At 39.4% G+C, this 19,281-nt stretch overlaps 2 protein-coding genes across 9 annotated transcripts in view; one reads left to right on the top strand and one right to left on the bottom strand.

Moving 5' to 3' along the window:
* PPME1 (protein phosphatase methylesterase 1) overlaps positions 1-8,781 on the bottom strand; it is a 51,291-nt gene extending 42,510 nt beyond the window's left edge. The window contains exon 1 of one of the 2 annotated variants that reach the window (NM_001076056.2): positions 8,558-8,781. In NM_001076056.2, the coding sequence (NP_001069524.1) occupies positions 8,558-8,658 (101 nt within the window). In that variant the 5' untranslated portion in view covers positions 8,659-8,781. The remainder of the gene's footprint in view (positions 1-8,557) is intronic. The other variant, XM_005216225.3, reaches the window with a different exon arrangement.
* Positions 8,782-8,861: 80 nt separating this feature from the next.
* Positions 8,862-19,281, top strand: part of C2CD3 (C2 domain containing 3 centriole elongation regulator) — a 125,775-nt gene continuing 115,355 nt past the window's right edge. For 6 of the 7 annotated variants that reach the window (XM_059874992.1, XM_059874994.1, XM_059874993.1 and 3 more), the window contains exons 1-3: positions 8,862-9,026; positions 12,777-13,058; positions 15,558-15,715. In XM_059874992.1, coding sequence (XP_059730975.1) covers positions 8,960-9,026; positions 12,777-13,058; positions 15,558-15,715 — 507 coding nt within the window. In that variant the 5' untranslated portion in view covers positions 8,862-8,959. Of the gene's footprint in view, positions 9,027-9,072; positions 9,316-12,776; positions 13,059-15,557; positions 15,716-19,281 lie in introns of those variants that run through there. The other variant, NM_001078130.3, reaches the window with a different exon arrangement.

Below are 19,281 nucleotides of genomic sequence, written 5' to 3'. Positions count from 1 at the left end.
CTCCATAGCACTGGAGCTTAGACTCAAGCATGTCTGGTGCCACAGAAGTCTTTATAGTACACCTCAGAGTTCCTTCTGAGGTCCAGAAAGAGGAAGACTTGACTAAGTCACATGCCTTATTAGTGGCAGAGATAGGATTCCCACTTACACCTGGAAAAAGTCCATGGCAAGGACATACAGAGACACAGTGAAAAAAGACTGATAGTAAACAACTTCAGCCTTCTGCCATGATTTCGAATGATTATAATTTTCAACATAATCTCTTATTCAATCTTCAAAATACAGAGTTGACCCTTGAACAACGTAAGAAGAGGGGCTGGGTTTGGGGGTGTATGTGTGTGTAACCCTTCATGCAACTGAAAATTTATGTATAACTTACAGTTGGCCCTGTGTACCTTCCATATTTGAGATTCCACAGAGGCAATTTCAACCGACTGTCAATTGTATTAAGTGTAGTACACCTGACCCTTCCACAACACAGTATGAACTCCATGGGTCAGTCCACTTACACAAGGATTTGTTTTCAATAGCAAATATTACACAAATGTAATGGTAAATAAAACACAAGTGGAAATTGGTTGAAGCTGCAGACACTAAACCATGGAAAATGGAGGACCAACTATAAAGTTATACCTGGATTTTTCACTGTGAGGAGGGTCAGCACCCCAACTCCCTGTTGTTCAAGGGTCTATGGCATTCACTATTGAAAAAAAAAAAAACAAAAACCCATGTATAACAGGACTTGCTCAGTTCAAACCATTGTTGTTCAAGGGTCAACTATATAGGTAGTATGTGCTTGGGACTGGTTGTCGATACTGAATTTGAAGGACATCTAAGTGTGGTATATAAGTGGACCATGCTTTTAAAAGAGCTATTTATTACTTAAATGTTTCTTCTCTAAAAGTAACTATTTCATAGTATAAAGGAAGAAGTTTTTCCTAACTAATCAAAAGTGTTTCCTCAAATCTGACATCAAGTAACATGACAAGAAAGTCTTGTCAGGTTAAAAAAATTCCAATTACCCAATTTTGGAGAAATAGATTTGCTGGCAATAAGTGTAGCAAAAATGGGGAAATGGACATTCACTCAGAAGTGCTCAGGTCAAGGGGCTCAAAAGTGGCATAAAGGGGAGAGGGAGAAAATGGGAGAGGGAGGGAAAGAGAGAAACCACTTCCTAAACCTGTGCTGTAAAGAAAACAGTAGGGAATCTGAAGTCAGATTAGCCTGTTCCTCTTGTTAATATCAAGATTTAGAGCAGTTGCTGTTTACTCTCTACTCCAGACATCCCTTTCTCACCACTCTCTATTCCCTAACAGAATTCCAAATAAATAGTAGCTAGTAAAGATCTTTGTTATCTCTTCTCCAGCCCAAAAGAATGAATCAGAATTGGTCTAAACCAGTCACAGTAATCCCATTCCCTACTGCCAGTGATTAGTTTTAGGATGTACATGTGAACCAGTTCTAGACAGAGACTTAAGGGAAAAACCTGCTGGGGAGTTTCCCATTCTAGGGGGAAAAAAAAAAACAGGGACAAGCTAAGTCAGGAAACGGTCTTTGTCTTTGTTTCTTCCTTTTTATTTGGAAAGAAGAATAACGGTAAGGTACAAGTGGAGTTGCAGCAGCCATGCTGCAACCATAAGGTGACCAGTAAGAGAAGGAAAAGCCAACATTTATAAGGATGTCAAAGGAAAGCATGCAAAAAGTCTGGGTCCTGACTGATACAGCTGAATAACTGAATCAACTCTGAACTTCGTATTTATAAAAAGTATTACTTCAATAAATAGTATTTCTGCTTAAATCACAAGTTGTTAACAAAAAATTAATTATTTCACATTAATGTAATATTGTTAATCTGAATTTGAGGAATTTTATAGGCTGTGTTTAAATAGTAAATATATTTAAATAGTTTTCTAATTATATTACTCTTATACATAGGAATTTATCCCTTGTTTTAATTTGTACATATTTAAGTAATATTAAATACAATATTAAACATGTCTACATTATGTAACATAAAATATTAAAAGTAACATGTCAGTACTTTCCATCGGAAATATTTTTCATTCAAAAGGGATTTATACAAATTGAAGAACATACTTCAAGGAAGACTCAACGTCATCAAAATGTTGATTCTAAGTTAACTTACATATTTAATATAATGCCGATAAAAATGCTATTAGGCACTAGTCTAGTTGATTAGAAAGTTTACACGTAAAAAAAGTAAGAGGAGCTAGGAAAATCCTGAAAGAGAATGAAGGGGAAGCTACCCCTACCATTTACTAAACATATTAAAAACGCCTCTCTGATTTAAAGCATAGCAGTGGCACATAAACAGACTGACGAAAAAGGAAAGAAAATTTGTAAACAGACCCAAATCTACATAGAAATTTGGTGTATGATAAAGATGGCATTTTAACTAGTGGGGGAAAGGACTAATTTTTACTGAGGTGAAATTCACATAACAAGATAAGGATAAAGACTTTTAAAAAATTGTGTTACACAATTGGACAGCCTATGGATAAAGATAAAAATGGCTTCCTAGGTGGCTCTAGTGGTAAAGAACTCGCCTACCAATGCAGGACATGCAAGAGACTTGGGTTTGATCCCTGGGTTGGGAAGATCCCCTGAAGGAGGACATGGCAACCCACTCCAGTACTCCTGCCTGGAAAATGCCATGGACAGAGGTACCTCAAGGGCTACAGCCCATAGGATTGCAAAGAGTCAGAAGCAACTCAGCATACAAGCATGCAAAAGATAAAATAGATAGATCTGTTCACTTGGCATATCAAGATAAACTTCAGATGGATGTAAAAAAGAAAGATACAGGTCTCAGGGAGAAAAGCATATTACTTTATAACCTGGAAGAAGGAAATATCTTTCTGAAATACAAAATCCAGAAGCAAAGGGTTTTTCTACAGAGGTTTGATTATATTAAAATTTTAAAACAGAACTTTTTACATGGCAAAAATTATTATAAGCAAAGTAAAAGGGCAACTTGGAAAAATATTTTTTAACACTTACAAGGGGAAAAAAACCCTAATATATAAAAGGCTTCAAAGCAATTCCATTCTTAGGTATATATCCAAAAAAATACAAACATCATTTCCACACAGAGATTTGCATGTGAATGTTCACAGGATCATCATTCATAAGAGCAAAACACTGGAAACCCAATTCCAGCAATTGAAAAATGACTACATAAATTGTGATATATCTATACAATGGAATACCATTCAGCAGAAAAAAAAAAAAAAGAATGAAGTACTAATAAATGCTACCTCATAGAAACTTGAAAATATTACGCTAAGTGAAAGAACCCAGTCACAAAAGGTCACATATTGTATGGTTTTATTTATATATCTCCAGAATAGGCAACTTCATGGACACTGAAAATAGATTAATGGTTGCTAGGGGAAGGGGAGGGTGATGTGAACAGTAAGTAGTTTCTTTATGGAATGATGAAAATGTCCCGGAATTAGTGATGATTGCACAACCTTGAACATCCTAAACATCACTGAACTGCGTACTCTAAAAGGGTGACTTCTACGGTATGTGAATTATAAATCAGCTGTTTGAAATTGATAATTAACATAAACAGATTACTCTTTTAGTAATTTAAATCTTTTAGTAACTTAATATGCAACCTTGAGCAAATCACTCCACTTTGCCCTTTATTTCTCTATCTGTGGTAAACAGCCCCTTAAAGCCTTCCTCAGAGGCCCTGATATTTGTAACACATTTAAGAAGTTGAATGAAAAACTGTCTGATCAGATATGAATAAATACACAGCTTGAAGGGGAAAAAGCTGTGTATTGTAAGATACATTATAAGCTACTGAAAGAAGTGTTTCTATTTCTTAAAGAATGAGCCTTTCTCATTGTTCTTAACATAATCTACTAGTTACCATTCCTTAAGAGCTTGTGTGTCAGGAAGCATAACTGCTTTTCATATATTATCTCGTTCTCACAGCACTCTAAGGTAAGCAGAAGTATCCCAGTTTTAGAGTTAAGAAACAGACCATGAGAGGTTAAATGACTTAACTAAAGTAAATTCAAGCTAGCCTTCAAACTCAGATCATTATCACTTCAAACAACGATCTCTTTTGCACCAAGGTGTAACGAGAACCGAGCTCCAGAATCACTGTGGACGGTGATTTCACTGCAGCCATGAAATTCAAAGACAACTGCTCCTTGGAAAGAAAGCAATGACAAACCTAAACAGTGTATTAAAAAGGAGAGACATCGCTTTGCCTACAAAGGTCTGTATAGTCAAAACTGTGGTTTTTCCAGTAGTCATGTATGGATGTGAGAGTTGGACCATAAGAAAGGCTGAGCACCAAAGAATGGATGCTTTTGAACTGTAGTGCTAAAGAAGACTCTTGAGAATCCCTTGGACAGCAAGGATATCAAACTAGTCAATCCTAAAGGAAATCAACCCTGAGTATTCATTGAAAGGACTGATGCTAAAGCTCCAATACTTTGGCTACCTGATGTGAAGAGCTAACTCACTGGAAAAGACCCTGCTGCTAGGAAAGATTGAAGGCAGGAGGAGAAGTGGGTTGCAGAGGATGACATGGTTAGATGGCATCACTGACTCAATGAACGTAAGTTTGAGCAAACTCCAGGAGAAAGTGGAGGACAGAGGAGCCTGGGGCGCTGCAGTCCATGGGGTCACAAAGAGTCAGACACAACGTGGTGACTGAACAAGTAAGAATAACAATAGTAACAAAAACCCAATATAAATCTGGGTTTCTGAAGTCTTGTTTCTGCCACTTAAGGATTCTGTGATATTAGGCGAGTCAGTGAACATTTGAGTTTTCTCAATAAAAGAAAATATTAACCTTTGCCCCAACTTACCTCATGGAATAATATAAAAAAGGGACTAATATATATGTATCATTTAAAGCACTATAAAACTGTAAGAGATGACTGTAGAAACAAAGTACTTACTACTGATGAACCAAAACTATACTGAAAAATGACTTACAGTCTAATCGTAATGGAATGTACTAAAATAGTGACTTTCAAAACACCCTTAAGCACACCACATGATATAGACTAAGTGTTTGTGCCCCCAAAATTCATGTTAAATCCTAACTTCCAATGTTACTTTTGAAGGTGGAGCCTTTGGGAGGTGATAAGGTCATGAGGGTGTAGCTCTCATCAAAGTGACTAGTAACCTTATTAAAGAGACCCTAGAGCTTCCTTTCCCCTTCCCACAGGTAAGGACACAGTGAGAAGACTGCCATCTATGACCCAAGAAGCAGTCCTCACCACACACAGAATCTGCTGGTGCCTTGATCTTGGATTTCTCAGTCTTCAGAACTCTGAGAAAAAAAATATGGTATTTTTTTTATGGTAACCCTAACAGACTAATACCAGTTGCAAGCAGGGCTCTAAAGTCAGAGTAGTTCCAAAAGCTTTTAAAAAGTTCAAAACCACTGTTCTGAGCATCATCTACTGGCATCTATCAGGGAACAATAAAACCAGGATTTCAGGCCTTACCCGAGAAATAACATACATAAAGCTACTGCCACAATGCCTGGCACACAATATTAACAAAAAGAAAAAAGTAATTGCTATTATAGCTTTATCCAGTAATACTTTGCAATTACTAAATCCAATTGGAAAAAAATAAATTATGGAAACTCAAGAAAAACCAAAATCTCAAAACCACCCTGAATATGCAAACACAGCTAAACAAGGTTTACTGAAACTAAAGGCAAGAGATTATGAAAAATAGTTGAAACAGTCATATAAGATACTATCAAAGGAACAGGTCCAATCTGAGAGTAAGAGAAAGGCTGGGGAGTTGAAAAGATGAGAAGATTAAAAAAAAGCAACTGAGAAGAAGTTAGAAATAAAGGATGATTCGAAACTGGCCGAAGTGACACTTTATAAACTAGGACTGACTAAAAAAAAAGGAAGACTAAATCCCAGGGTATTTGCAAAGGAATAAGATACATAACTCAAATTAACTATTGCCAACAATAATAATTACGAACCCAAAAAACACAATGGGTCTCAGAGTCCAGAGATCCAAGTCTTTAGTGGCCCTATTGCCCAGCTTCTAGAAAGCATAAGTATGAGGAAGATCTGTGTTTCAGTTTTCTCATTTATTAAGAGAAGATACTACTCCCTGCTTCCTAGTTTACCTAACAGAATACAGAAGTCTCCAAGGCTCAGTTTCCTCAACTATATGGTGAAGCAGTAAGACCATTTCAAAGCTCTCTTCCAGTTTGATGACTCTAGGGAAGGAGAGTCTATATTATCACTAATATTAGGGTTACATGCTGCTGCTGCTGCTAAGTCACTTCAGTGTCCGACTCTGTGTGACCCCATAGACGGCAGCCCACCAGGCTCCCCCATCCCTGGGATTCTCCAGGCAAGAACACTGGAGTGGGTTGCCATTTCCTTCTCCAAGGCATGAAAGTGAGAAGTGAAAGGGAAGTGGCTCAGTCCTGTCCGACTCTTAGCGACCCCATGGAGTGCAGCCCGCTAGGCTCCTCTGTCCATGGGATTTTCCAGGTAAGAGTACTGGAGTGGGGTGCCACTGCCTTCTCCGTTAAAGAGGTTAAGTTACTAACAATTAAGCTAATCAGTAGATTTTAGTATACGTGCTGCCGAAGTGGGCACTAATCAGTAGATTTTACTTTCTCTTAGAATTTTTCTTCAGTTCTTCATCTTCAGAGAACTTGTTTTGCCAAAATAAGAAGCTAAGCTCTAAACTTATCTGAAGCGCATATGGTTATTAAAAAGCTAGGATTTTTATGTATTTTCACAGAAGAGCACTGGAATACTGAAAAACCAAAGTTTAGATTAAGAAAGGCAGCAACTAAGATACATATCAACAATAAATGCTACATTAATTTTATAGTCCAGGTTAATCTTCCCCAAATAATCGACTACAGATCAGCTTCCAGATCCTCCACGATCATGTTACAGCCCTAACTTAGTCTTCCAAAGTCAAACAATCTTCACTTTACCTTACATGCAGCCTTCTGCCACCTCTTTGCACTGTGTGCATTCACTGACCCACCTTTTACCTTCCTCTGTCAAGGTTTTCTCATTTTTCTACTCTGTCCCATGGTCAGGTCTCCACTGCAAGTCTTTGTTTCCTTCCCCGGTTTTTCCAACCATTCTCACTACCCCTCTACCCTACTGTTTTAATTTATAGATTCTCCTTTCTCTCCATTCCTAGGACCTGTTTTCACAGCACTGTATCTCCTATCTTCGTCTCTTTTGGTAAGCTTTTGTACATGTTACTTCAAGATTTTTTTTTTTCTCTAGTCATTATTCCAAGAGTATCTATCAATCCTTCTCTAGAATTTCAAACACACACTCTTGATTACCACATACCTAAGTATTTTTTCTATCCCTTACAGTCACTAGTCTCCAGAATCCTGTCTGATACTACAAACACACCTCAAAACCGACTACCTGATCAATTACCTATTTTCTAGCAATTACCTCTCCCAGGTTCAACTCATTACACTCTCTCTCCTACATCTTAGATCCCCCAACCTGGCCCAGTTCATTCAACAACCTAAAATTCCAAAAGCCAACACAGCTCCTCCCATTCCAGTAAGTGGTGGTTTCCCCCAAAACATTTTAAGCTGCTACTCTCAATACTTCATTGAGTTTTATCAGATCAGTACATAACTTCCACCAGACCTACTTGCCCTGCAAAAATCAATTGCCCAAATCTTCCTCTTTAACCTTTCCAGACCTTCTGTCCGCAGCAAGCCATTAGTTAAACCCTATTTCTACTCATTTCTCAATCTCTGGAGCCCACAGTCACTCTCTAAACCCCTGCACGCTCTCTCTCATCACTCCTCTCCTTATTCCCTACCCTCACTTCTCAGCACATTCCTATCACCCCTAACAGTCTTCCTGGCTATGTTCTCCATCTTTCCTTAGGCCTATTCCCCACACTTTCTCAGCACCCCTTGAGACCTAATCTCTAAGTCACGTGCTCACTCCCTGAATATGCCTCTTCACCTTTAGAAACTCTCTCCAGAACCTTCTGCTCCCTAGTTCTCTTTCCTTCTCCAACCCTGCCTCAGGTGTCCCCTGTTTCCCCCAGCTTCTTTCTATTATCTAGTTCTCACAGAAACTTAGATAAGGATTTACTCCTCCCAAATCTTTCCCTAGTTCTTCTCCTAATTTCCCTCAACTTTTCACTTAGTCATTTCCCATTTCCCTCAACCATCCCTGGAAGATTTCCCCCCACCTTTGTTACAACTCTTTTTCCTTTTCTCAAACCTCCACCCGTTCTTCTGAGGTGCCTCCTACATCTCTTAAACTATGTTCTCAGCTTCCTCAATCTCTGCCTCATTCCCTTCTCCCTCCAATACTATTTGTCCTCTAATTTCCAGTGACTTGGTGCCTCCCCTAGTCCCCAGATCTGCCTTCTACTTCATGTAAACGTCTCCAGGCCGCCGCCAACATTCTCTCAATCCTTAGCCTCCCTTGCCATGCCACTCTGAACGCCGAGAGCCACCATTCTCCAACGGTCGGGGCCTGGCCTCTAGGGAGAAGGGGTACGGGTCACGTACCCCATTCGCATCTTGGCTCCGCTCTGACTGCCCCCGCTGCCGGGTAGTGGAGGGCGAGAGGGCAAGCGCCCAAGATGCATACTCTTCTCGAGGGCCGACATGAAGGGGAGGCCGCAGGTACTCGAACAGTAGCCGAAGCTTCGTCCCACGCTAAGTGCGGCCCAACCGGTTACAGCTCACTCCCCTAGCGACGCCCTGTAGCCTTTAGACAGCACCCAGCTACCGGCAGCACCGCCCACCGGCTCTCTAAACTCCACCCCCTTGCCCCAGCACTTCCACCGGAAGTGCGCAGCAACACTCCACAAAGGCAGCTGGGTAACGGAGTCTCTGACCCTTCAGACTCCTACCAGAGAACTCCACGACCTTCGCCGGAAAGAGAAGCGCTCCTATGTACCCTGGGCAATGGAGTCCTCAAAGAGCGCATTCTGCGCTTGCGCAGTTGGAGGCGACCGCGTTCAGCCCTGCAGAGGTAGGGTAGCAAAGCGTCCTGGGTGTTGTAGTCTACTGGTAGGAAAGCGTCTTGGCGCCTTCCTTTCTGGTCGCTTCCCGGAGACTGTTAAAGAAAGAACCACTTCTTCCTGCCTCCCAGGTTGCCCAGCGGCCCCGGTTGCCGGGGAACGCCAGTGCCTTGGGAAGGGATGGCGGGAGGCTACAGCTTAGGTGCTGGAGCCGTAGTTGAGTTGGTGAGGAGCTCGGGATCGTCATGAAGCAACGGAAAGCTCAGGGGCCTGGGGGCGGCCGTAGCCGCAAGAAGAGAGGTAATCTGAGCGACCAAAGGTGGAAGACAGCGTAGTTGGGAGATTGGGCGGAGTTCGGGGAGCGGGGCGCTAGGCATTCTAGGAAGACCTCCCACAGCCGCCTGTTAAAAAAGCGGGGAAGAGGATTGCGGAGGAAAATAAACCAGGGCATCACAGGGTTAAAAGAGAGCATTTGACCCTCCCGCGAATGGAAACGATATAAGGGCTGGACTAGGGGACAAAGTGGGTGAATAAATGGAATGAGGGGAGGGCTAAAAGGAGATGCTTCCAAAGGAAGAGAACGAAAAAATTGTAGGTTTTGTTTTGGTTTTTACTTTTTAAAAATTGAGGTATAATTAACATATAACGTTATGTTAGTTTCAGGTGTACCTTTGGATTGGATATTTGTATATATTTCGAAATGATTGCCAGTTGTCTCGTTAGCATCCGTCACCATACATAACAATTTTTTTTCTTTTGAAGAGAACGTTTAAGATCTACTCTTTAGCAACCTTCAAATATACAGTACACTACCATTGTCGTCACCATGCTGTACCTTAAATCCCCGTGACTTAGGAATGTTTTTGATAAGCGTGTGGGGGCAGGAAAAGGGGAGGTAGAGCTTTGCAGGTCCCTATGGGACTGGACGGAAAACAAGTTGGTGAGTATGTCGGTAATCCTAATAGGCAAGGATCACGTTTTAGGCCTTACTGAATCCCCTATATGCAGAGTACATCATGAGAAATGCTGGACTGGAAGAAACACAAGCTGGAATCAAGATTGCTGGGAGAAATATCAATAACCTCAAATATGCAGATGACACCACCCTTATGGCAGAAAGTGAAGAGGAACTCAAAAGCCTCTTGATGAAGGTGAAAGTGGAGAGTGAAAAAGTTGGCTTAAAGCTCAACATTCAGAAAACGAAGATCATGGCATCCGGTCCCATCACTTCATGGGAAATAGATGGAGAAACAGTGGAAACAGTGTCAGACTTTATTTTTCTGGGCTCCAAAATCACTGCAGATGGTAACTGCAGCCATGAAATTAAAAGATGCTTACTCCTTGGAAGGAAAGTTATGACCAACCTAGATAGCATATTCAAAAGCAGAGACATTACTTTGCCAACAAACGTCTGTCTAGTCAAGGCTGTGGTTTTTCCTGTGGTCATGTATGGATGTGAGAGTTGGACTGTGAAGAAGGCTGAGCGCCGAAGAATTGATGCTTTTGAACTGTGGTGTTGGAGAAGACTCTTGAGAGTCCCTTAGACTGCAAGAAGATCCAACCAGTCCATTCTGAAGGAGATCAGCCCTGGGATTTCTTTGGAAGGAATGATGCTAAAGCTGAAACTCCAGTCCTTTGGCCACCTCATGAGAAGAGTTGACTCATTGGAAAAGACTCTGATGCTGGGAGGGATTGGGGGCAGGAGGAGAAGGGGACGACAGAGGATGAGATGGCTGGATGGCATCACTGACTCGATGGACGTGAGTCTGAGTGAACTCCGGGAGTTGGTGATGGACAGGGAGGCCTGGTGTGCTGTGATTCATGGGGTCGCAAAGTTGGACACGACTGAGCGACTGATCTGATCTGATCTGAATCCCCCAAAACTAGCACACAACAGGACTCGATAAATGTTAGTTGAATGACTGAGGCGTGAGGCAATCATGACTCATGAAGGGCTACAGGTGGGAGTAGGGAAAAGCCAGTTATAGAGGAGAGAGAAAGAAAGACTGGGGATTGACATTGTGGTAGGAGGTGAGGGTATGAAGATCTCTGAAGGATTTGAGATGGTAAAAGTGTTTAACAGGAGGAGTTTATCAGGTTAGTCCACGTAAGGAGACCAGGGGAATGTTAGCTTCAGCAAGAACAGTCACCCTGGGAACCCACGACAGATCAGGAAATAAAATTGAGTTTCTGCAGAGCTGCCTCAAAACAGAAACTGGGTGACTCTGCCTTTTTACATTATAGGCAGAGAGGTATTTGGAATAGTGATAGTGCATTAAGCCACTGGGTTGAGGACTAAAGCTGCAGTCTAGAAGTGAATCTTATCTGCTGTTTAAAGATAACTAAGGCAGTTTTGAGGCAATGTGTTTCCTTTCAGGAATGATGCAAGATATGAAACAGAAGTGTGAAAGTGTTCAGTGCTGTGTTACCTACATCAAACCAGTCAAGTATATTTGGTTGATAGGAAAATCAAAATGAAATAACATGCTAATGTCCTTCTAACTATACTGTGTGCGTATACAGTAATAGTCATGCACATGCCTGTGTATAATTTTTATATTGAAACTAGTTATTCATAAATATTATGGTGGGTCTTCACTCAAGAAAGCAGAGGGGTATTCTCTTAGAAATCCAAAGAATTAGTTATATAAATTTCTGATCTGATAGACTTCAGTGTATTTTCTAATTGAGGCATGACCACTCTCCAAAGGAAAAGTGAGAAGAATAGAAAGGTGTGTGTAATATTGGAATGAGTTCTTAAACTTCCTATAAGTCATGGTTAAAAGATACTGTGAAGGGGAAGACAATCAGGGTCATTAAAGGAAAGCTGTATAGAAAGTCATGCTTAATTGCCTTGTTTACATGTTGTTATCTGTCTAAAAGCCATAAATATTATGAACATAGCACTATGCTAAAGAATAGTGGCAGAATCTAAAGGTGATACTTTCTGTCCTAATTGATTATATGATATTGGCAGGAAGAAAAGACACAGTTTAAGGTGGTCTTTATGGAAGCACTGAGTTGTATGGTGTACATTTCATTTGTGAATTGACAGGACAGTTTTAAAGTATGAGAATTATGTAAAAAAGAAGGCAGTGGCACCCCACTCCAGTACTCTTGCCTGGAAAATCCCATGGACGGAGGAGCCTGGTAGGCTGTAGTACGTGGGGTCGCTAGGAGTTGGACATGACTGAGTGACTTCCCTTTCACTTTTCACTTTCATGCCTTGGAGAAGGAAATGGCAACCCATTCTAGTGTTCTTGCCTGGAGAATCCCAGGGACGGGGGAGCCTGGTGGGCTGCCGTCTCAGGGGTCGCACAGAGTCGGACACGACTGAAGCGACTTAGCAGCAGTAGCAGTAGCGTCTTTAAAACTGGACATTGCCATAATCAGAATAGGAGTACTTGGAAGAAAAATTTCAACTGCTTCAGAGGTTTTTTAAAATCTATGTACTGTATCGTAGTTTTCATTTAGTATCTTTCAGTTAAAGAAGCGTTTATACTAGTATGTCTTAAGTTGGTGTGTTCTTTCCTCACAGTAACCTGAATCCAATCCTGAATACTAACTAGTTTTCAGGGTGGCTTAAGTGACCAGATAGGTTATTCTGTGGTCTGGTTTGCCAGTTACTTCTTCTCATATATTAGGATAAATAGAATTAGCCTTCTCTCTGTAGAGATTAAAATGTTTTTGTGTGTTTTTCATTCAAAAAGCAGATTATATGTTTTCTATATTTAGACTAAATTTTGACTTTGTATTCTCAGATTCCTCCACAGGTTTAAGTGACATTTCTCCATCTACAAGCTTGCCACCCTTGGTTGAAGGCCAGCTACGCTGCTTTCTGAAACTTTCTGTTAATAAAGTCATATGGAAGATTGCAAAGCCTCCTGCTTGTATACTTGTCCGGGTGAGATGGTGGGGAGAAACATCAGAAGGAACCCTCTTTTGTCCCAGAGATGCATTGCAGACTGAACCAAAAGCTGTGAGAACAACTACACGTTATGCTATTCGCTGTGGTCCAAAGCAGTTTACCTCTTATCTAACAGGTATGTTTTTGTCTTGTCATTTCATCAGCAGGCATAATAAGAAGCATGTAGCTATGTCGTTAGGAGTAGGTATTATTATGCTCCTAGTAGCTGTGACACTGTTAGTTATTGAGGATTCAGAGATGTTATAATTGCCACCATTATTTAGAGTATACTATGTGCTGCCAGTTGATACATATTATTTCTAATCTTTAATAACCCTGAGGTGAAGTGGAGTGAAGTCACTCAGTCGTGTCTGACTCTTTGTGACCCCATGGACTGTAGCCTACCAGGCTCCATCCATGAGATTTTCCAGGCAAGAATACTGGAGTGGGTTAGTTGCCAGTTCCTTCTCCAGAGACTCTTCCCGACCCAGGGATTGAACCCGGGTCTCTTGCATTGCAGGCAGACGCTTTACCATCTGAGCCACCAGGGAAGCCCCAATAACCCTGAAAGATAGATATTTTCTCTATTTTGTAGACAATGAGACCAAAGTTCAGAGAGATGACGTGAATATGCTATATAAGGTTCTATAGTTGATAAATGGCAAAACTAGAATTTGAACCCACTTCTCTCTGACACCAAGACTCATTCACTTGTCACTACATTGTACTTCTTTAAGTAATATAACTATAATCTCTACTGTGGAACTTCCATTATACTCAAGGAAAAAATTTACTAATAATAAGGATATAAAATTTACTAATAAAAAAATTTAGTAATAATAGAAGATAATATATGCTAAATACCAATTGAGTGTTAGTGAGTTAGTAGTACAGGTTTTCAGAGAAGGGAGGATCCCTCTACTGGGAACCAAGAGCCAAAATTTCATTTTTGTTCAAGGACGGCATTCTGAATATACTGTGTTATTTCTCTGTTCAAGTCAAACTTTGATATAAACGTTTTAGATGGTGGACTTATCAAATCAATTCAAGTCAGTAAAAAGCATTGGGCTAAGAATACAAGAAAGCCAGAGGTGAATTAAAGATTAACTTCTGCTTAAGTTTACATTCTTTCCAGAAGAAATTTTTGAAGACATCAAAATATAAAGAAAAAAAATTCAGTTATTCAAAAAATATGTATAGAATACTTAGCTTGCCTCAGACATTGTGCTTAGGTGCTGTGGAGATTACAAAAATGAATCAAAAGATTTAATCCAAATGGTATCTAATTCTAACTAAATTCACAGAGAAGTTTAGTTATGTTATTAGGTAGATAGTGATAAGAGCTTTTAAAAGATACCCATGGAGAAGGAAATGGCAACCCACTCCAGTGTTCTTGCCTGGAGAATCCCAGGGACGGGGGAGCCTGGTGGGCTGCTGTCTATGGGGTCGCACAGAGTCGGGCACAACTGAAGTGACGCAGCAGCAGCAGCATAGATATCTGATTAAGAAAATTAATGAGACATAGGTGATCCTGGCTGTTAGTAAATAAACAACAAATGTTGATAGATTTCTCATATTCTATACATGCATGTTATTTTATACTCTACAAAGCACTTTTACACTGTTAGTTCACAGAATTTCCAGGTAACGTACATGATTAGATAAGTCAGGGACTGTGATATGTTAAGTAATTTGCCTAAAGTCATATAACAACCATTAAGCAACTGCCATATAAAAGGATTCTGTGCTATGTGTTTTATTTACAATACTACCATTCATCACAGCCATGAGGATTGGGAGGAAAGTATTGTGATGCCTATTTTATAGACAGCTGTGGCTTTCACAGAAATAGACTGTGAATATCAGAGCCACAACACAGTCACAGATCTTGTAATTGTAATCCAGTGCTCTTTTCACTACAGCATTCAACAGATGGTGAAAATAAATCATTTTCTCAACTTTGGTAAGAAAATATTCAGAAGTTACACTGTTCTGAAATAATCTCAAATTGCATATGCATGCATTGTATTTGTCCTGCTATAAATTGGGACCATGAAGGTGTTAAGTCAAAGCAACCAATTGAAGAATCCAGTTAAGGAGTTTATTTCCATTCCTTTTGGTTCTAAGTGCTCTCAGCATTTCAGTCCTCCAGATATTATTGAGGAATAAGTAATAAAATACTCCTGAGAAGCAGGGACCAGCTGCTGCATCTATATAAGAGCAGCCCTTTGTCCAGTTCAAAACTAGATATGATGAGAATTTAAAAACTGAGAATTGTTACTTTTTTATTTCAAAACTAAAGCCTGAATCCTTGCCAAATATGTAAAGAAATAAAATATTCTCTTAAAGGTATTTTCCTTATCAAATAGTTGATATGCTAACTATTTCTGTATAATTTTTTTCCCTCCATTTGAGATATTTGTCATTGCTTTTCCTAAAACTTAGTTTTTTTTTGATCTTGGGTTCACTCTTTCCCACCCCCTGAATGATATGATAATAAATAGTTTATTTGAAAATAAAGTGATTTTATTTTTAAGTAAAAACATTTGGTAATGTGTACTCCTCTGCCCATTTCCAAAAAAAAAAAAAAAGTAAATGAAAAATGTCTGCTGATGTTGTAATTGTTTTTGATTAGATATGGCTGTGCTGGTGCTGGAAGTAATCACCAAACTTGAACATCTTCCAATTGGTAGAGTTCAGATCAGTGGACTAGCCCAGCTTTCTCCAACCCATCACATCGATGGATTTTTTACCATTGTTTCACCAACATCTAAGAAACTTGGAGAACTCCAGGTAAAAATATCATAATTGTCTGCTACATAAAGTAAAACTTCAGGGGCACAAATATTTGAGTCTGTTTGTAGAATTGGAAGGTACGTGACTCCCAAATACCGTGCAAATACCCACTCCATGCCTTTGTTCTTACCCAATGACTGTTTTGTACTTATTTCCCACTTATCCATATCCTCTCAGTTCTTTGCTGCCCATCTCAAGTTCCAGGAATCCTTCACAGCTCCTCCTGCATTCATTCTTCTCTGTGCTCTCTATTAATTTTATAACATGAATTACATAATCATTGTTCAGTTATAATCTTACATAGTCTCCAAAATCATATATCTGTAGTTTCCTTTTAATTTCCTTTCCTTTTAGTTTATAGATTCCTTGAGAAACAGGACAGTATTTTCTACTTTTCTTTGTTTTTCCCACAGCTCCTAAGGTAGTGCCAAGCAGTAGTAGCTTGTTTGACTCATTTAAGTGGTATCTTTGATGTTCATTCATTGATTCTGCCTACATTTTTTTTTTGATAGTCTGTTATATGCCATTAACTTAGGATACGGAGATAAGAGATCGTCCTTTCAGTTAGTTTTCCAAAGTCAGGTAGGCTGAAATAGAAGAGAGTATCAAATAGAACACAGTGTGATACATATATAGTAAATATACGTACTGGATAGTGGGAAAGAACATAGAAGGGTCCCTTTCTGAGGGAGACTCTGGGAGTTCTTCCTGGAGAACTCTGAATATTCAAATCCTTGAGAAATTTGGTGAGTTTAATACTTTGTCAAATATATTCTAAAATATGGATAGAAATTTAAGCAGATATTTAAGAAAGCAGTTCAAAAAAGAAGAAGAAAGAACATATAACATTACCAGATTTAAGAACTTGTTATAAAACCACAAGCACATAATTGTGTCAAAGGAAGAGAATAAAGTCCAGAAATAGATTTAACTAAATGAAAGAACTTGGGCTTCCCTGGTGGCTCAGTGGTAAAAAATCTGCCTACAATGAAGGAGCCTCAGAAGACTCAGGTTCGATCTCTGGGTCAGGAAGATTCTCCTGGAGGGAGGCCATGGCAAGCCACTCTAGTATTCTTGCCTGGAGAATCCCATGGATAGAGGAGCCTGGTGGGCTACAGATTGTAGGATCACAAAGAGTTAGACACGACTGAAAAAACTGATTTTGCATGCATGCAAGTGAAAGAACTTAGCATTTTCTATACTCTTTATCATATTTTTATTTATAATATTATTGAAAGATAGTGACACCTTATAGTGGTAACTTTGTGGTAAAATGAGACTGGATTACTCCTGCTTTTCTCTTATGGTATAAAATTGCGTCAGACCAGCAAAAACAGTTTGGCATTGTGTTTCAAGAGCCATAAAAATGATCATACATCATTTACCTGAATAATTCTACCGCTGGGGACTTATATTAAGGAAATACCATAAAAATAGGGGAAAGTAATATACTTAGGACTGGTTATGGAAACGCACGTCTAATATTGAAAAAATTCAAACAATTTCATTAGACAATATTAAAACCAAAGTCTATTAGTGGAATATTTTGTTTCCATACAAGATAAGATTATGTAGTTATGACTGTATAGCAACATCGAAAAATTATTTTAGATTGATAACAAAGAGAATTGAAAGTGTACTCACATATATGTGTATGATCAGCGACTAGGGGGGAAAAAACAAGGGAAAATAAAAACAGTTGAAATAGAGAATTCTAGGTGGGTTCTTTTCCTATTTTTTAAAAGATTTATTCATTTATTTTTGAGTGTGCTGGGTCTTCATTCGGAGAAGGCAATGGCACCCCACTCCAGTACTCTTGCCTGGAAAATCCCATGGATGGAGGAGCCTGGTAGGCTGCGGTCCATGGGGTCGCTAAGAGTCGGACACGACTGAGCAACTTCACTTTCACTTTTCACTTTCATGCATTGGAGAAGGAAATGGCAACCCACTGCAGTGTTCTTGCCTGGAGAATCCCAGGGACGGGAGAGCCTGGTGGACTGCCGTCTATGGGGTCGCACAGAGTCGGAAACGACTGAAGTGACTTAGCGGCAGCAGGGTCTTCATTGCTGCACGCAGGCTTTCTCTAGTTGCAGCGAGCGGGGCTACTCTCTAGTTGTGGTGCCCATGCTCCTCACCATGCGGTGGCTTCTCTTGTTGAAGAGAACTTCTCTTGCTGAAGTGGGCTTTTGGTACACGGGCTTCAGTAGTTGCAGCAGTTGTGTGTCAGGGGCTCTAGACCACTGGCTTGGTAGTTGTGGGCACAGATCCAGTTGCCCTGTGGCATGTAGAATCTTCCTAGACCAGAGATTGAACCTGTGTTTCCTGCATTGGCAGGTAGACTCACAACCACTGGGCCACCAGGGAAGTCCTCTTTTCCTATTTAAAAAAATTAGATATAATGCACATGCTATAAAATTCACCCTTTTAAAGTATACAATTCTGTAATTTTTAGTATAGTCATAAGAACGTGCAACCATCGTGATTACCTAATTCCAGAACATTTTTATCACCCCAAAAAGAAACAGTGTACCCATTAGTAGTCATTCCCCTTTTTACTTTCTCCATCTCCTGGCAATCACTGATCTACTTTTTGTCTCCATAAATTACCTATTCTCTGTATTTCGTGTAAATGATGTAATATGTGGCCTTTTGTATCCGGCTTCTTTGACTTAATATAATGTTTTAAAGGTTCATCTATGTTGTAGCATGAACCAGTACTTTATTCCTTATTGTAGCTAAATAATATTCTATTGTATGGATATATCACATGTTGTTTATCCATTCTTCAGTTGATGGACATTTGGATTGTTTCAACTTTCTGACTTTTATGAATAATGCTGCTATGAACATTTGCATACAGGTTTTTTGTGAACAGATACTTTCAGTTCCTTTGTATATACCTTGGTATAGAATTGTGATCATGTGGTAGCTATTTAAACTTTGAGGAACTGCTGGCCTGTTTTCTAAAGTGTTGGATCATTTTTTTCCTCTTATTTGAATGTCAGCTGATAAAATAATACTATATGTTTTTTATTTAAATATCATTGGATTTGTTGGAGAATTGTTTTTATAGACTTGGAGACAGGTCAGATTTTGAAAGATGATAGAATAAGTAAATGAATAGTAATTACAGTGAAGAAGTAGAAATAACAGAGATTTCTATTTTCCAGAGAGAGGTAGTGTAACCTAATGGATATAGCATCAGACTTGGACATGGAAAAATTGGTTGGTGTTCATTTGTAGTCTCTGAGTTTCGGTATCCTATTTTGTAAAATGAAGATAATAACTTTTACCTTATAACCTTGTTGCAGGGATTAAGTGATACAAAAAAAAATATGGAAGCACTTAACATGGTGCTCAGGCATATGAGAGGCACATATAAAATTTGCTTGAATGGTAGAGGAAAAGATTGATGGTGGTAGAATTGAGAAATTTGTTGATACTTGAGAAGAGGAATTGGCACACTTTGCCTAGTGGTCTGAATCTGGCTTTCTAACTGAAAGTTTTCTTATATTTTTAAAGGGTCATTTTAAAAAAGATTGTTCAATACAGCTGAAAATATT

This window comes from Bos taurus, chromosome 15 (assembly GCF_002263795.3).
Source record: "Bos taurus isolate L1 Dominette 01449 registration number 42190680 breed Hereford chromosome 15, ARS-UCD2.0, whole genome shotgun sequence".
NCBI classification, from domain to species: Eukaryota; Metazoa; Chordata; class Mammalia; order Artiodactyla; family Bovidae; genus Bos; species Bos taurus.
The sequence above is the reverse complement of the archived record's forward strand: the minus strand, read 5'-3'. Positions and strand labels throughout refer to the sequence as shown.